Genomic DNA, 18,654 nt, shown 5'->3' on the forward strand with positions numbered 1-18,654 from the left:
CCGGTAGATCCCGAGGAGCCCTATCGTCGGTTATGATTGGCAGAGCTGGTGACGTGCACGGTTGCTGACCAATAGGCGAGCGGCGTGTGTGTAGAGGGAGGAGGCGGGACTTCCGGGCGGAAGCGGCCGGTCGAAGAGGTACGGGGGGGGTAGTCAGACCCCCAGCTCTTCCTCGGGCTTCTCACTCCGGGGGTTTCACCCAGGCAGCCTCGCCCCGCTGGGGTGCCGCGCTCCGATCGCCACTCCTGTATCCTCCCCGCGAGATAGGCCACGTGGCTGGTGGCCTCCCCCAGACACACACACTGACTGCCCCCCCCTCAGGCTCATCGCCTCCCTGTCCCCCAGGGAACCCCTCCACCGAGCCCTCCCTCCCCCCAAGAGAGCCCCCGTCACGGAACCCCCTCCAGCCAGACCTCCGCGGACATACACCGAGCCCCCTCCCCAAAGGCTCATCGCCTCCCTGTCCCCATGGGCCCCCTCCACCAAGAGAGCCCCCGTCACGGAACCCCCTCCAGCCGGACCCCCGCGGACATACACCGAGCCCTCCTCCCCAAGAGAGCCCCCGTCACGGAACCCCCCTCCAGCCAGATCCCCGCGGACATACACCGAGCCCTCCCTCCCCCAAGAGAGCCCCCGCCACGGAACCCCTCCAGCCGGACCCCCGCGGACATACACCGAGCCCCCCTCAGGCTCATCGCCTCCCTGTCCCCATGGGCCCTCCTCCACCAGGCCCTCCCTCCCCCAAGAGAGCCCCCGCCACGGAACCCCCTCCAGCCAGACCCCGCGGACATACACCGAGCCTCCTCCTCCCCAAGAGAGCCCCCGCCACGGAACCCCTCCAGCCAGACCCCCGCGGACATACACTGAGCCCTCCCTCCCCAAGAGAGCCCCCGCCACGGAACCCCCTCCAGCCAGACCCCGCAGACATACACCGAGCCCTCCCTCCCCAAGAGAGCCCCCGCCACGGAACCCCCCTCCAGCCAGACCCCCGCGGACATACACCGAGCCCTCCCTCCCCCCAAGAGAGCCCCCGCCACGGAACCCCCTCCAGCCAGATCCCGCGGACATACACCGAGCCCTCCTCCCCAAGAGAGCCCCCGCCACGGAACCCCTCCAGCCAGACCCCGCAGACATACACCGAGCCCTCCCTCCCCCAGCCACGGAACCCCGTTCCTCATGGACCGCTCAACTACATAACCGCTCCACAGGCCCCCAGCCATCATACCCCCCCCCCCACCTACCCATGTGACACACACCCCGACCAATTCTCAGGCATATAACCCCACAGGCATACACAGACTTCCTTCCTGAGGCTGGCATGTAACCTCACCCACACACAAGTCCCTTTCCCCACTTAAAGCCTGCAGTCTGCCCCATGTTGCCCTCCTCCGGAGTTCAGCAGGAGTGTTTTGCTTTCTGGCATTTTGCTTGATATCCATTTCCTGGGTGAGCTTTCACCTCAAGGATGAGCAGCTGAAGAGACTTTTATATTTAGTTCTTGCCCCCTCCCAACCCCAGACCCTTATCTGTATTGATGCAGCTCCAGTTACAGCAGTGCAAGCTGCCCTGGTGCCACCATTCATCTAGTTCTTTGGGCTCAAAGCTAACTCAGTGTTTGCTCTGAACTTCACACTTTCCATGCTCAGGTAGGGAAATTAATATGTTACCATGGATAAGAATAATGTCTCTGTTAGAGTAAATTCCTGGTGTCAGGAACTTGTGTCTTTGTAAAGTGCCTGGTACACTTTCTGGTGCAGTATATGTAATGATATCAGACTTGGGCAGCATAATTTTTTTGCATCCCAGTCTTAGTTAAACAGGATGTCGTAATGTTTTAAATACTGTGGATGGATTGTTAAAGGGATTGGGTGAGTTAATGAACCATTATACGAGTCCCCTTCTTAAAGACAACATCTGTTCACAAGAGGGGTCTGGAAGGAACCTCCCCCAATCCTCATCCCCGTTTGTATGGCTGTGTTGTGGGGCTGCTCAACTTCTTCAGAAATATCAGGTTTGGCTGCTGCTGGAGGCGGGATAGTGGACATGAAAGAAGAAGAGGTTAGCTTTTAGACTTTTTAGGGTATAGACACTGTTTCTTACTGAAGTGCCTAGCATGATGAGGCCCTGGTCACAGTTAGGCCTCTAGGTGCTATTTTAATACAAATAGTAACATGGGCTGATAGTGTTCACTGTTACAATGGAAAATGAACCATTTCATCAGTGTGGTAGCATTGCATACTGCTCAGTCTTGGTGAATCAAACCATATCACATGCACCATATAGTCCTACATACTTTTTGCTGATGGCTGTTACATACTTAATAATGCCTAGAAACCACAATGATAGGTATGTGGGAAATGCATAGCTAGAGAGAATTGAGTGGCTTTTCTTTTCTGTGTGGGCTGATTTTGAAGCAGGCAGGGCTGTCAAGCTGTGACAGATGGAATGAAATGAAGTTTTAATTGTCTAATTGAAAAACACAGCGAAGCCCATCAGAAGAGCCAGATGTTTGTAAAACTGGCTGAAAATTTGAGGGAGTCTTCCCTTGCTGGGTTCTTACATTTAGAATCAGGTTTCTAGTTTACGTTTAAAATCAAGTAAACCCTAACGGGGAAAATATGTGAGAAGTGTTTTTAAACTATACAGTCAAAATGTTCCTCATTCCTCATGTTTGAAGAGGGGACTGCTGCTCCCTACAGACTTTCCATGCTTGCTGGGAGCTTATCTGTGGAAGTGCCAGTCTTCAGACAAGACCAACTTTTTAATCTAATTCAAAGGAGAACAATTTTTAAAAAACTGATTCAAAGCCTATCTTCTGCACTTTCACCATATCCCATTAGTTGGGGTGAGTGGCACTTATTCTTTGTCTCCAAGAGTTTCCATCAAGTGCATCTTCCAATCTGACACAGACCTTTGTCACATCCTCCTTCAGTATCTTGAACCACCTTTTACTGGGTTTTAGCTGTATGCACCTAGAATGTGGTAGCCTTTGCCCATTTTCCACAGCTGTCAAGCAATGTGGTTGCACGTTGCTGCCGGTGATGCTCTAGCACTGTACTGATGTACTCCTTGAAGATGAAGACCCACAGAACTTATACAGTTGGCACAGCTTTTACAAACTGGCTGGCCAGGCCTTATGTTCTTGGTATGAAATCAGACTTTTTCTTCTAGGAAGCCCATTTTTCTCACCTCCACTTTCAGTTAAGAACACCTCCGCCAAGAGATGTCAGTCGAAGGAGTTCAACAGTCAGAGACAATGCCAACTTTTGAATATAACTCAAAGGAGAAGTTTAAAAAACCTGATTAAAAGTGGTGTGTGTGTCTGTGTGTGTGTTTGTTTTATGTTTTGTTGTTGTTATTTTACTATATGTTTGGTTCCGACTTGGTACGCTGTGCTGTACAGTATATAAATTGAGATATTGCCCCATTTGCAAGGAATTTATATTCTCAGCATTATGTTTATAAAGTACTTTGAAGATGAGTAACTGCATATGAATGTTAAAAATTATTTTTCATAGTTCATAAGATTTTCTTTCCATGGTGCTGCTCATGTATTATCCCCATAGTGTCAGGGCATCTTTTCTTTTTGGTTTCTTTTGAAGTATTGATTGCACTCCAAAATGCAAAATGAGCTTGAATGCACTTTCCTTGTTCAAAAATTGTGCAATTGCTTATGGGCTGAAGACTTGCATCAGAACTCCATGCTTGACTACTTTTCATTGTTTTGCACATCCCTTTGCTCTCTGAATTTCTGCATTCATTATTTCTCAGGCCTCATTATGTAGTCATAGGCAATTAGTGCCCCAATTATCCTTCTGTCTCTATTAATGAGTCCTTATTCAAAATGTAATCTTAGTGTAATTCTGTTGACTTCAGTGGTTTTACACCTGGGATAAATGGTTCAAGACAAAAAGCAAAGAACAGGGCAACAAGTCTTCTGTCCTGTTGCATCTGTCTCTCTTTTGCACTCCCTTCCCCCAAAGTTTTTTCTTTACTATTCCAGATACAAGAATATGTTGCTCAGCTATAGTTGCATCACTTTATCTAGCCTGTAAATATATCTGTGGAAGATTCCAGGAAAGGGGATTTAATTAGATCCATGCAATCACTTGCAGATTTTGAAAATGTGACTAAGACTGTGACACAGTCTTAGGTGGGTGATTATCTGTGTTTTATCCACAGAAAATAACATTAACTAAGAGAATTACAAAACTATCTTGGAAGATGCATTTAATTTGTTTCTGGAAATGCTTATTACATTAGCATCCTTCAGATTGGATTAAATTTCGTCTTCTGTCTACATATTCATTAGAGTGGGGAGAGGCTAGCTCTGTAATATTGAACCAGCTAAAAGAGCAGAGAAGGTCACAGCTATATAATACCTGTGGAGTCACTGAAAAGGAAATCAGAAACTAAATGCAGATTGCCTGTTGAAGTTGCAGGGCTTTAATCTACCCTGTCTGTTCCTTGTAGTGAATCTAGTTTAAGATTGTTTCTGGGAAAGGGATTGATTGATTTCAGTTTGTCCTGTTTGAGTTCAGAGGTCAGAGGAGAGTTACTGAGCAAGGCTCCTCTAATCTTTCCACTTTGCGTATAGTGTGGCTTATCACAAGCTAACTTTACTTTTTTCTTTTTCTGCAGGCTGATGGTTTTGTCCTGAATGACGAGTTCCCTAAGTTAATCATTCTCCAGAAAGCAGCTGTAAACACAACGGAGAAGAAAAGAGAACATCAACAAAGCTGTAGCTCTGCAAAATACCCCAGGATGTGAATTCTGATGAGAGTCCAGCCTCCTGTTCAGACACCCTGATAGCTGCTGTTTTCCTCGTTCAAAACTGCTCTTTTGTTCCAACTTTTATTTACAAGCAGTTGCTATTTTTTAAAATCTTTTATTACAACTATTCACTACAGCTGTGAGCTGAATTTTTAAAAAGCAGGACAAATCCTCCTATCAACAGGATTTTTCTTTTTTGGAGATATTACTCTGAATTTACCATGGTGGATAAGGGTTACAGTTACTACCGAACAGTGATATTTACTGCCATGTTTGTTGGCTACACACTGTACTATTTCAATAGAAAAACATTTTCATTTGTAATGCCCTCAATCATGGAGGAAATAGAATTGGACAAAGATGACTTGGGTAAGAACTTTCTTTGTGATAGAGTTTGTGCATGTTTTCTCTTGGTATAGATCTGGTTATTTTGTGTTACCAGAATCTATACATTAAATATATGTTCTATCCATCTGAAGAAGTGAAGTGAGAAATCACCTACTGTAGAATTTTGATTAATTTTGCCCTAAAAACTCCATCTTTAACATCTAGGCCAAATCTGTATATCTTTATTCATGCAAGTGCCTATAGTGCTACTGACTTCAGTAAGACTGTTCAGGTGAGTAAGGCAAGTTGAGTTTGGTCTATATTTTGTAGTCAAAAAATCTGAAGTGGTAGTAAATGCATTGTGTGCCTGAGTTATAATATCTAAAAAGGACACTGCCCATTTAAAAATCCATGTATCTTTTAAAAAGATTTTCTTCCTTGGTTATACCACTTACATTACTTAAAATTAACTGTTGTTGCCATTGGAGCTGTTTCATTTGTTGCATTTTTACTCAGCTTGGTCATTCAAAATAATTTAATTTCACTTTGTGTGTAGTTAATTTCCCTTTGTAAATCTGAGGCACTAAAAAAATGCTACAGTGTTTGTTTAAAGAACAAACACATAAACACCTTGTTTTTGTAGGAATTTTTACAGATCCAAAGGGAGACTTCTGTTGAGTTTGAATTTTTTTAGTAGGGTGTTTTGGCCCTAATTGACATGAAAGTGTCTCCTTTAATTGTTCAGAATGTTCACTTCAAAAAGTCACTTCTTAATCAGCAACAGTTGAAGAAATAGAAAATGGAAGAGGCCTATGAAGTAATTTTGTCTATTCTCTGATATTGTAGACTTGATCTCACATTTTGGAAGCTTTTGTTATGTCAAAACAGTCTCAGAACCAAGCAACACATACAATTGAAAGCAATCTCTCTTTGATTCATTAAGCTGAATGGACTCCTCCAAAAATGAGTAGTGAAAAAAACACTGTAACCCCAGTTACAGCTTAATGAAACAAATGTAGAGCCCTTGTTGAAATATGATCAGGGATGGCATTTGGTTTGGGGCTCAAGTAGATTAAGAGAGATTTGCTAGGTAAAACATCCCAAACATGGTCTTGTTTGAAAAAATCAGTTGTTTCCTCTAGTCTTGGTGAACCACTATAAGCCTTTAATGCCTAAAAAACCTTAAATCATTTCAATAGCTTGGCACTTTATTGTGTCCTTCATGTGTCAGTGCTGGGTGTGGAAAGTAAGATTAAATTGACGATCTGTTATGCTGATTATCAGAATGCATTGACCTAAGGTGAATATTTGAGACAAAATGTTAGCAGTGCAGGTGGATCTATATGGGAGTTCAATTAATAAACACACGATCCTACATGGATTAACCCTTGGTGCGGAATAAAAGTGTCACAAGGGGAACCAGTGTAGAATAGCTATTCCACACTAGTTGTTTCGGACTTTTTCCCCATGTAGACAAGTCCTTAGTCCAGTAAACTGGCACAGTTGCCTAAAGAGATTGGGAAACACTTTATTTGGAGATGCCTATTGGTAGCACTAATGTCTCCTCTTGTATATATCATTCTTTGTGCTCAATGCTTTATGGTTTACAAACAGCATGGGATGGTTGGATCTGTAGTTTGGTGAAACTATAAACTTACAGTCTCCACAACTATGGTGGAGTTAAAGAAATCTCTATGTGCTTTGAAAAGAAAAAAAAAATACTGCTTTCCATAGTTTTTATTTATATCTCACTTCAGGTACTAATAATATTAAAGTCTATATCCTGCTTACAGAAATACTTTTCTGGAAACCAACCAAATAGAAGGCTGTTGTCATTCTAATAGCTAGTGGAACTGATTTGTGCCTGAATGACAACTCCTTGAATGTGCTCCAGTAGGAACATGGCTGAGTTAACCATCTTATTATAAAATGTGTTACTAAAGTATGCCTTTGGTTTCTAATTTATTGCAGGTCTCATCACTAGCAGCCAGTCTGCAGCCTATGCTATCAGTAAATTTATCAGTGGAGTCCTCTCTGATCAAATGAGTGCCCGCTGGCTCTTCTCATCTGGCCTTCTACTGGTGGGCGTAGTCAATGTTGTCTTTTCTTGGAGCTCTACTGTTACAGTCTTTTCAGGGCTGTGGTTCCTGAATGGGCTGGCACAAGGACTGGGGTGGCCACCATGTGGGAAGGTACTGCGCAAAGTAAGTATACTTTGAAAATCCCCCTTTTTTTTGGCAGGGTTGCAGTACGCAATTTAAACACCAGGAGTAGTGCTTACTTTCTGCCAGGGCCAGGCTTGGCTCAACACTTCTGAGCTTGCTGCGTCAGTTATGAAAGTAAAATATTGCTTGAACCCTGGCATCTCTCTCATTACAAATTAAGTGTTGACCAGGGGACACTGAATAGAGGATGATACAGGAATGATTGCTCGGTGTGAAGTTCATAGCAGCACTTGTCCTAACTTCTTCCAGTACTGTATGGAGAACACTGCAGGGGTCCTTGTGCTGGGACCATAGGTGAATTCACAGCTGTTCCAACTTCTTCTCGCAGGAAGTGCAGTATAGGTAGGGCTCCAGGCATGCTGTCTGTGGGTGAACTCCCAGCTGCTCTATCCCCTGCCCTTCTTGGAATAAGAGTCTCATATGCCTCCAGCTGCTTAGTTAAGCCAAGAATACTCACGTTGGAGAGTTATTTATTCCATTCATTTGTTTTAAGCATGAAGATTTGGTTGTTGATTTTGGTTAATTTGTTAAATCTCCCTAGCAGCAGAATTTGTAATCATAAGAAACCCCAGTTGCTGGATTCCAGCCCCTGAATTGTGAAGACAGAGGCACCATAGCCTCTTCGCTCTAGTAGTTGTCCACTGCTGAAAGAATGAATGATAAGTAAAGTTTGGTTTGAACTGGCAGTGGGCACATTAATTATAAATCACAAGCCAGATCATGTTGCATTTCAGGATATTTTGGGAGAATGATATGTATCCCTTCTGCCCCTAAGAGAGAGAAAATCCAGTCTGCCTACACAGAATATCAAGTGACATACGGAACACTGTGTGAGCAGGGCCTCTGCTGAATTGTGTGTTTGTTTAGACAGCTACAAAAGCCACAAATAGATAATTTAGCAGTGTGAAGAAATAAAGCTTGACATTATGAAACTAGGGGCTGGTACCTATGGTTCCCTGTAGGCAGGGCCAAAGAAGGCGCTGCCATGGAGAAGGTCACGCCCTTCCTTCCATACGAACATTGGTAGGAACCTCCCTCTAAACCAGCAGTCCTGTTTCTGTCTCTGTGCAAGACCTAATCCTGGCAATGGGATATGTAAAAATGAGGACAGGTGCACGTGAGAGATGGAGGACTGAACAACTAATCACCTGGATATGAGGATTCTCTCCATAAAGTCTTTATGCTTCTTCTGATCTATACTCTGGTCAATGAATGGAGCTGGGAGGAAGATGCCTTTCACATAGGGCTGTTTATACACAGTGGGGGAAGCTCACTGAAAATGAAGATAAAATATCAAATAACATTTCCAGAAGATTGTCAACGAAGTATTTGAATTACATGGGGCCTGATCCTACTCCCTTCGGCATTAATGGAAGTTGTACCATTGACTCCATTAGAAGCAGGATTGAGTCACAGCATTCATTCTGTCAGCAAGGGCCCAATTTGTGCGGCGCTCCCTCAGCATCCACTGCAGTTAAGGATCAGGGCCCTAAAGTTACAAGCCGAAACCTTGGTTTATCCCCTCATCTGGTACAAAGCAGGCAAACCTTTTCAGGATGACAGCATCATCAAATGAGTTAGAGAACTTCCTGTACCTCCATTTCCTCATCTGTAAATGGGAATAATACTGACCTACTTCACAAGGTAGGGGTCTGTCAGGCATACATCATTAATGTTTGCAAAAAGCTCTGAGTTTCTTGGATGGAAGGGGATGGAAGAGTAAAATATTTTTCAATCTAGTTTTATAAACCTCTGTCTGCTAGGATCTGAATTGTCCACCAAGAGACTTAACTGCAGGTTTTAGGATCTGAGTGTAATTCCCATTCCATGGCACTTTGCTCACACTCTCTTTCTTTCCCTGTTGCACAGTGGTTTGAGCCTTCCCAGTTTGGGACGTGGTGGGCAATTCTCTCCACCAGCATGAATCTGGCTGGTGGCTTGGGTCCCATTGTTGCTGCTCTGATGGCTCTGCGCTACGACTGGCGCACAACTCTGTCCGTCTCTGGCTTCATCTGCGTGGGTGCCTCCTTTGTTTGTCTTGTCCTGATTAAAAATGAGCCCTCAGACGTTGGGCTACCAAAGATTGAACCAGGAACCATGAAAGGGAAAAAAGGTGAGCATTAGACTCCTCATCTTACAATTAAGGAGTGCAGGCAGCAGGAGGAGCAAGAGGAGATGAGACGTTGTACCAAAATGTAATAGTCTGCATGTCCCTCCAGCTCCTTGGTGCTGGAACAAGCCCTTCCCATTTTGTGAACTTAGTGCTCATCAGCATTTAACTCCAGGCCTGCTCACAGTCGTATACTGTGAGAACACTTGAGGTATCCTGGTTAGGGAATACCTTCTGTGTGTCATGTGTGTCTCGCAGTGTGAAAGTATTGGTGCCCTGGATTGTGCGAAGGACTGTCTTCTAATGGAGTTTTGTAGGGCAGGAAAAGATCCTAACCCACTTTCACATCTATTCCCAGCTTTGCCACTGACTCTATGGGACTCTCAACAAGTCACTTCAGCTCTATGTGCCATAGTCTCCCCATCTATAAAATGTCTCTATGATAATATTCTTCTGTTTCCCCTGGGGTCTTAAATTATATATGTCATGGTCTGAGATCCTCCATGCCAGAGAGGGGCAAAGTAGAGCCTTTTGCGGGACTATTTTTAATCTTGCTCCCAGCCACTCCTGCTATTATGGCAGCAGGCCCTGTGGGACCTGCAGGATCCCAATCCCGCTGCAGCACTCTACGCTAATCCCACGCAGGGCTGTAGTGCAAAGCATTATTATTTGTTCCTTACTGAGCAGCAGAGAGAAGTGCTGCCTTTGGCATGTCCCCACATCTCCAATAAACAGAGAATTCTGCCTCCTGTTTTGTTGACCTCTGGTTTGAGCGGACTCTGCTCAACATTTGGTGTCCTGAACTAGGACATCTAGTTAATAAATGTTGCATCATGTCCAATGAATTGATCCTTCTCTTGAGAGCAAAAGGGCGGGAGGGCTGTTGCAACACAGGGACTGTCACTGGATTTAAAAGCCTACAAAAACGTATTTAAAGTACTGACTTCTGTATCACCCTGTAAACCTTTTGCTGCTGGAATTGGCATTTGATAATTGTCGTGGGAACATAATTCCTACCACAATGTATTTTGGGGATATGAGTGTTAGCATGCATAACTGGCAGGTTCATGTAAGAACTGAGCAGCTAGCTTAAATGCAATGTCCTTTGTGGGATGTACACAGCTTCTTTCACTGACTAGTGAAGAGGACTAGAAACAAAATCTGGAAGAGCAGACAATATGTTCTCCAACATTCTCTGTTGGAAGTGTTCACTGGGAACCACAAGAGAGCAGAGTTATGGAGAGTAAAATGGAGCTTATTGATGTGAGCTTTTTAATTAAGTGGAATAAATACCATGGACAGGTTTCTTTGTACATAGCAAATGGGTGGTAGCAAGGCCGATCACCTCTAGTTATTATGAACTATTTCTACACTTAGAAAAGCCTTACTGTTACAAGGCTGCTCCCACTGCACGCAGAATCTGCTCACAGATCATCCTACCCCACTGCTGGGTTGATTGTGTCCTATTGCTATGTCCAAGCGATGTAATGCTGTTTCTACTAATTCTCCTTTCAGGCTCATCCAGAGATGACAGCACCCTGGCGGAGCTGCTACTCTCGCCATATCTGTGGGTACTCTCGACTGGCTACCTGGTTGTCTTTGGAGTGAAGACATGCTGTACGGATTGGGGTCAGCTCTTCCTGATTCAGGAAAGAGGACAGTCTGCTCTTGTGGGTAAGCCACAACAGACTCGTTTTAAAGCTTAAGGCTCTGATTTTCAAAGGTGCCTTAAGGAGCAAGTGTCCAATTCCCATTTTAATGGCATCTGAGTGCCTTTGAAAATACCAGTCCAGATTATTAGGGTTACTAAATGAAACAGGGGAATGGTCAAGAAATGCATGCACTTCCTCATTAGGTCACAAGTTCAAATTCAGCCCAGGTGTGTAGTTAACGAATAGTGCTCATCGGCTATTTGGTGGCATATATGAAATCAGTTTGTGTGTCTGACCAGTTTCTAATGACCAAGTGTCCAAGACCAATTAATCCCCAGCACAAAGGGCACAAATTGGCTCCTTTGTAGAGATTCCAGGGACTGACTAAGTCATGGCGATTGAACAGTCTTCTTACCTCACCCCAACGGGTCCTCTTAGATCAGGGGTTCTCAGACTTTTGTACTGGTGACCCCTTTCACACAGCAAGCCTCTGAGTGCAACCCCCTTTATACATTGAAAACACTTTTTAATATATTTAACACCATTATAAATACTGGAGGTAAAGCAGAGTTTGGGGTGGAGGCTGACAGCTCATGACCCCTCCCCAACATGTAATAACCTGCCTGGTTTGCACCTGCTCTGTGGATAGAGAATTTCAGTCTCCTGGGCTGTTGGTGCGGCACTACCTACCAGCTCTTAATTCAAACACTACTCAACTAAAAACAACAAACAATATCAGATGCTCTGAGAAGAACTGGGGAAACTGAGAGACAAGGCAAAAGTAAGCATTTTAGGGCTAGTTACTCCATTCTCCCTGATACCGCCTTTATACTGAACTGCTCCCTGTGCACAAACATAAACCATTAATAAGAAATTGTTTTGGTGTTTCCTCCATGGACCTGATTGTCTAACCACTCCCCTATCCTATGCTCTAGGCAGTTCTTACATGAGTGCCTTGGAGATTGGGGGCCTGGTAGGAAGCATTGCTGCTGGGTACCTTTCTGACAGAGCAGTAGCACGGGTAAGTAGCTTGGAACCTTGTCCACTCCATTATTCTCAGTAGCAAAGCTGGTAGATCTCAGTGCAATAGCTGGAATGTCTGGTAACTCTGAACTTGGAAGTCCCAGGGGTGAGAGAACTGCAAAGGTGAGAGGTTGTCACGCTTAGGATATAAAATGCAACCTTCCTGGGTTGCCAAGGGATGCTGATGCAGAGTCACTGACACTTTAAAATTAGTTTATTTTTTCTTTCTAAACACTTCAGAAGATACAAAAACTTTTCAAACAGCTGGGATTTTCCAACAGACTGATGGAAGTTAAGTGCCTATCTCATCTAGGCTTCTTTGAAAGTCCCAGTCTGCATGCTCTGTGCCCAGCAGTGGAGATAGGGAGTATGGGCACACACCATACCAGAGGTGGTCACTCTCAAAATCATTTTCTGTTCCTTGCCTCCCCGAAACTTCTGATGTTTGTCTGAAACTGTATCTGATCTGCTGTGGTTTTGCAAAATACAAACCAGGGTCTGCCCTATACAAAGAGTTTGGGTAGAGCTATAGGTCCAGTCCATTAACATGTTTGATAATTTCCAAATCAACGAGTCAACAAGCATATGGAAACTTGGCCTGATGGGTGTGGTCAGAGGCCTAGGACTGCTATGCTGGAGTCCTGTACTAGTGAAGGTAATGTGGGATTTACTGCTGTCAGTAGTGGCACCGTCTAGCATTCAGTTGGAGTAGGGGAGGCATAACATAGATTGTGTTATGGCAAAACTCCTGCTGGGGCCCCTTTCTAGATAATGGAAATAATAAACATTACTTTAAAGCAGAGCAGCACAAAAATGGGTCTATACTGTGAAAATCACTAGCTGAGACTTTCCAACGTCATCTTGGTCTCGTGTGATTAGTAGACACTTCTGCAAAGATATAAAGCTACCTATGAGAAACACATTAATTGACATGATAATATAGAGACCAATATACACTAATCTAGAGCTCATTGGTTTCATTCTCAGAGTTTTGTGCAACCCCACTTCTCCAGTTCACTTCTTGTGGGTATGCACCTCTTCACTTTTGCTCTCAGATTCTCATTCAAACAAACCCCAAAACACAAAGTGAAACCTCACCTGAAATTGTTAGAACAAGCAGTTTCCACCCAGAATAGTAGTTCACCTGATTTAAAACTCGGCTAGGGTAGTCAAAGACTTGCAGGTCTGGATTGAGTTTTTTAATTAAATTGAAAACCAGGTGAATTTTGCCCGGTTTTGTTACAAGTTTATCACAGCCCTATAATTAAATCACGCCTCTGGTGTCCCTAAGGAAGAAGCTTTGAGGAGATTTATATAGGTCACTCAAACCAGATTAGATTATAACATTTTGTAACGTTACCATTTTATGCCTGCGCGGGAATTAAATTCATCCGTCTCGCATAATTTTTAATTTTCCCGCCTAAAAAACATTTTGCCAAAGTGCGGCAATTCCTCCTTTTATCCACCAGAGGCCGCTGTGGCGCCAGAAAATCCTGCTGCGTTCTAGTCCCACAACGGCCTCTGGTGGGCAAAAGGCAGAACTGCAGCACTACTTAGGTAAAATTTATTTTATGCGGGAAAAGACAAAATTCTATGCGGTAGAATCCCCCAGGAGTAGAGTTCATCACAACACCCTGCCCACAAGGGCACACAGGGCTGCTGTGGGGTCACAGACAGTTTCAGACGAGATAACCGGCTCTGGATGAGGGGAAAGCACTGGATGTGCTATTTCTGAATGTGGCATTAGTGTGACCATTACTGGATTACTTTGTCCAGTTCTGGTGTCCACATTGCAAAAAGGATGTTGAAAAATTGGAAAGGATTCAGAAAAGAGCTACAAGAATTATCAGAGATCTGGAACATATGCCTTAGTGAGAGATTGAAGAAGCTCAATCTATTTAGTGCATCCAAAAGAATGTTAAGAGGTGGCTTGATCATGGTCTACACTACAAATACTGTTACCTACGTTGGGGAGATTTCTGAAAGAAGAAGCCTCTTTAATCTAGCAGAAAAAAGCATAATGAAATAGAGTGGTTGGGAGCTGAAGCCAGACAAATCAACTAAAAGTAAGGTCAGAGAGGATAATTAACCACTGGTTCAACTGACCTTGGGACACAGTGGATTCCACGTCATTTGGAGTCTTTTGGAAAGACATCAGTCTTAATTTATAGATATACTGTATCTCAAACAGAAGTCATGAGATTGAAGCAGAAATTACTGGGTGATGTGATGTTATGCCGCTCATCACTCCCTTTTGGACCTAACTTCTGTGAATCAGTTGGCATTAGTAACTCACATTTTCTGTGTGCATTCTCTCGCTCTGTTCCAATATGTATTACAGGTGGGTCTGTCAAGTTATGGAAATCCTCGGCATGTGCTCCTGCTTTCCATGATGGCGGGAATGTCTGCTTCGATGTACCTTTTCCGGGTCACAATCACAAGTGACTCTCCTAAGGTAACCCATACACAAGCAGTTTATTCTCATGCACCATGTGGTGTGACAGAAGAATTGATCAGTTTCATTAAGATCAGGGGTGCTCAAACTGGGGGTCAGGACCCCTCGGGGAGTTGAGGTTATTACATGAGGGGTCACGAGCTGTCAGCCTCCACCCTAAACCCCGCTTTACCTCCAGCATTTATAATGGTGTTAGTGTTTTTTAATGTATAAGAGGGGTCACACTCAGAGGCTTGCTGTGTGAAAGGGGTCAGCAGTACAAAAGTTTGAGAACCATTGATTTAGATGGTGGTGAATGTTCTTGCACTCAGGCACTGACTAGCATAGGTTACAGGAGCAGATTCCTGTGTTATGGCATTGGAAGTTCTCCATAAAAATGGTACAAGTTTGATGCCACATTATTTTTTTATTTGAGTACTGACAGCATGCTCAGTGCTGATCAAATAAAGGGAGACCCAAACCCATCTGAAAGAGTTCAGTCTAGCTCTTAGCAAAGCATGCTCAAACACTAATAATGATTTCTGGGACTCTGTTGAAACCTGTAGCTCTTCCCCGACTTCATAATTTTTTTTGTAAATGACTGTATAAAATTCCAGGGCATCCTCTTTGACAGATTTATAAAATGGATAGTAGTATAGCTTTCTGGAGCCCTGTTTCAGAACCACCATGTCTGGTCTGGAAGTTATGGGTTTTATCTGCAGCTGAGAAATGTAAAGAAGCATTGACAGCCTGAAATGTAGTCAGTTTCACTAACTCAACTAAAAATAGCTCCAGGGTCCTAGGCTTGCCCCAGAGTCCTTAGCTAATTTGGGTGATTTTATTTTCACAATTAGTTTTTTTCCCCTCTCCCTTCTGCTGTGTGAAACACCCACAGATGAGGAGAGACTGTTTCCACTGCAGAGTCAAATTGACTATACATAGTGCTGTTAAATGTACAAAGTAAACAAACTGAAATAGAGAAAATGTCTCCTCTGCTCTCTTTCAGTTAAGTTATTTGATGTGTTGTGTGTAATAGTGTAACAAGGTGGCAGGGATAAAGGCTCTTCTGCTGAGCCACCCTGTTGGCAGGAATTAGAATCCTGCAAAAAACTGTGAGTAAGTACTGCTGATTGCTTGTGGCAAGTGCTGCTGCGTGTTAGCTCCAATAGCATATAAGGGAGGTGGAATCAGCTGCCAGGAGAAAGGGAATTGGGCTCTGAGACAGAGCTGTCTCTGCAGGGAAGCTATAGGAACAGTCATGACAGGAAGAAAGTTTATTTGAGGTTTATGTTGTGGTGGTTCAACTTCCAATGAAATCAAACTCCAAGAAGGTGGTAAGTTTGAACTCTAACTATGCAGGGCAGTGTGGGAACTCCATGTGTTCAGGTAGTTAAAGTGTTAAAGCTGATGGTATCCCTTTTAGTGGTGAGGATTTTGTTAGTAGCAAGTTTGACAGTTCTCTGCACCAACCCCTGATATTTGTATGTTCTGTTTCTCTTTCCCTGGTGGTTGCCAAACAAATGGAATTTCACTTCTATCCTTTTTAATGTTTCCTCACTTCTCTCTCAGGAAAACGACCTCTGGATTGTAGCCTTGCATCCTCTCGCTGTCCTCACAGGCTTAACAGAACAAGAGGTTTCTGCCTTGTCTTTCTCTCTCCCCTTCTGCCTGTTTCTGCTTTTACTGACTCTTTCCTACTCTGAAAGGTTGGTTAGTTCAACACGATTTATAACCAGGGCATTATGAAGAGTGCTGTAAGTTTTCTGAAAGAAGCTTCATAATTTCATATTACTAAACTGACAATCTAATAAAACCAGTACTAAAACACCGATAGATTCTGGGGATGTTTACTCTTTAGATGAGATAATCAGTCTGCACAACTATTAATAGAAGTCTTATGGCTAAAGCATAGGACTTGGGATTCCAGACCTGTGTTCTATTCCTGCCTCTGCCATTGACTTCCTTTGACTTTTGGCAAATCACTTCCCATCCTCCTCTTTGCCTCAGTTTCCCAAACAGTAAGATGGAGATAACACTTTATGCCCAATAGGGATGTTGAGGCTTAATTCATTAATAGTTATACAGCATTTTGTGATCCTCAGATGGAAAGTTTTAAGATGGGCAAAGAATTATAAACCCTTTATGGGCCTCAGATTGGTGCTATTGCTTATGTACTTTTCAATGCTAATTTTTGTTGGTGTAAATTCCAATCTTAGAGTCCATGTTCAGGCAGACTACCTTTTAATATAACATTGCAGGATTTTCAGCTGACAAAATAATGGGGATGCCTCAAAACAGGTATAAATGCCTTTACCAACATGTCTCTGCAACTATAATGCCCTTTAACCAACACTCTTCAGAATGATTTTTTAAAAGACTACTATGCAGTAAACACCTTTGTCATTTCACTGTAACTTAAAGCTCATTGAATAGAACTTTGACAAAACACAGCAACCACATCTTCCTATTTAGGGTGTTTCATATTGAGACCTGGCTATGTGACAGTTCAGGTGATTATTCAGAACCAAAGATAAAAACAAAGTTCTTGCTCGGAAGCTGATAATGTGCTAGCCAATGCAGTCAGGGATGCAGTCAGTTATAAACCATCTTACAAACGTGTGGCAGAGCAGACTGTTTCACATGATTAGACTTTATATCCACTGGCCAGGGAAGCAGCATCAGCCAGAACAAATGTTCAGTTTGAAATGTATTGTAGACAGGGCTTTATACATTTAGCCAATGGCTAACCAATAGCAGTCAAATTTAGGGATCCCATTCAGATTTCTTTTTGCTTGTGTTGATAGCTGTGGATACTGATTCTAGGAGCCATCTTTGGGTTTTCTTCTTATGGACCAATTGCATTGTTTGGAGTGATAGCAAATGAGAGCGCACCTTCCAACCTGTGTGGCACCTCACATGCTATTGTTGCACTACTGGCCAATGGTGAGTGATACTCCCTCTCCCTCACACAAAAACCTCAAACAAACCTCAGAACCTTTATTCTGTAGCAGCAAGAAGCCCCAGTTCCTGATGATCTTAGTCTGGCAAGATGAGATTTCAAATTGGCTCTGATATTCTTGATAAGATTAATTGCTACTTAATGATAGGTTGTGTCTCAAGCAGCGCAGCTGAGCGAATTGGAAGCAAATGGCTGTGCAAGTGAGTCTGTTTATTCAACAAATTAAGTGGGTCTCTGAAGATTTAAGACTGTCCCTGAGCAACTTCCCTAATCTCATGCTTGATTCTCAAAATGTTTTGTTTCTGCTGCCCACCAAGAAGGGCTCTGTGGGCCCCATTGAAGACTGCAGTCTGTACAAAACCTTTAGAGACTGCAGATATCCATATTCTTAATGGGTTGGATTTAGGGATGGATAAGATGGACAAATGCGAAGTGCATCTTTTGTGTTGGACCTTCTGGGACCCTGGTCATCATACATCACCTTTAAAGACTTCTTGTTAAAAGTCCTTACCATTGTAACCTGGGCCTTTACCAGTCCAGTGTGCGGAGGGTTAACTTGTTAGGGAAACAGTCCATATACATTAATATTCTCTTTAAGATCTTTCTAGTTTTTTTTTTTTTTTTTTAAAGTCAGTAGTCCAGGAGTTGCCACCAACATTCTGAGATCTGGAGCAGGCCTGAGTCCCTATAACATCTGGGTCACAATGAGAGAGATGGTCCAGTTGAAGTTTGGATCCAGACTTCCCCAAAGTGCAGTGGTGTTTAACTCTGTATTTTTGGATCAGACATATTTCTGGTCACAAGTGAAAACACTGCACTGTTTAATTGTCTGTCCCTCTTGAGAGACTTCATTTTCCATATGTACAAATTTTGAAAAGCTTTGCCAGAGCAGAAAGTTTGTAGCAGGTAAGGGCTCATATGTATATCAGCTGCTTGCGCCGTGACAGGTTGCAACTCATTGCTTGCTTTCATAATAAACATTTGTAAATAAAGATAATTGCAACCACAAAACTTGTATCTTCTGTGATAGCTGAATAGGAATAACTTGCTCCCCTGAGTTTTCTGGCAGTAAAAACCTCCAGTGTGGAGGAAAGTGTGGCTGTAGCCCATTCACTGAGGAACCCTGAAGGAGTGACCCCAAGAAAAGAGTC

General features: G+C 43.3%; 2 protein-coding genes across 8 annotated transcripts in view; one reads left to right on the forward strand and one right to left on the reverse strand.

Moving 5' to 3' along the window:
- The window catches only part of SLC37A4 (solute carrier family 37 member 4), a 19,276-nt gene continuing 622 nt past the window's right edge, over positions 1-18,654 (forward strand). Inside the window, exons 1-10 of one of the 6 annotated variants that reach the window (XM_039496517.1) lie at positions 87-138; positions 1,541-1,646; positions 4,642-5,142; positions 7,072-7,304; positions 9,195-9,438; positions 10,951-11,109; positions 12,023-12,108; positions 14,452-14,565; positions 16,114-16,179; positions 17,349-17,487. In XM_039496517.1, the coding sequence (XP_039352451.1) occupies positions 4,995-5,142; positions 7,072-7,304; positions 9,195-9,438; positions 10,951-11,109; positions 12,023-12,108; positions 14,452-14,565; positions 16,114-16,179; positions 17,349-17,487 (1,189 nt within the window). In that variant the 5' untranslated portion in view covers positions 87-138; positions 1,541-1,646; positions 4,642-4,994. Of the gene's footprint in view, positions 139-1,180; positions 1,647-4,016; positions 4,154-4,400; positions 4,544-4,641; positions 5,143-7,071; positions 7,305-9,194; positions 9,439-10,950; positions 11,110-12,022; positions 12,109-14,451; positions 14,566-16,113; positions 16,180-17,348; positions 17,488-18,654 lie in introns of those variants that run through there. The other 5 variants (XM_039496516.1, XM_039496519.1, XM_039496521.1 and 2 more) reach the window with 5 other exon arrangements.
- The window catches only part of TRAPPC4 (trafficking protein particle complex subunit 4), a 13,345-nt gene continuing 7,000 nt past the window's right edge, over positions 12,310-18,654 (reverse strand). Inside the window, exons 6-7 of one of the 2 annotated variants that reach the window (XR_005586692.1) lie at positions 14,407-14,560; positions 12,310-12,998 (exon numbers count right to left, since the gene is read on the reverse strand). The gene's annotated coding sequence lies outside the window, so the exon portion shown is untranslated. Of the gene's footprint in view, positions 14,561-18,654 lie in introns of both variants that reach the window. The other variant, XR_005586691.1, reaches the window with a different exon arrangement.

Source organism: Mauremys reevesii, linkage group 12 (assembly GCF_016161935.1).
Source record: "Mauremys reevesii isolate NIE-2019 linkage group 12, ASM1616193v1, whole genome shotgun sequence".
NCBI lineage: Eukaryota > Metazoa > Chordata > Testudines > Geoemydidae > Mauremys > Mauremys reevesii.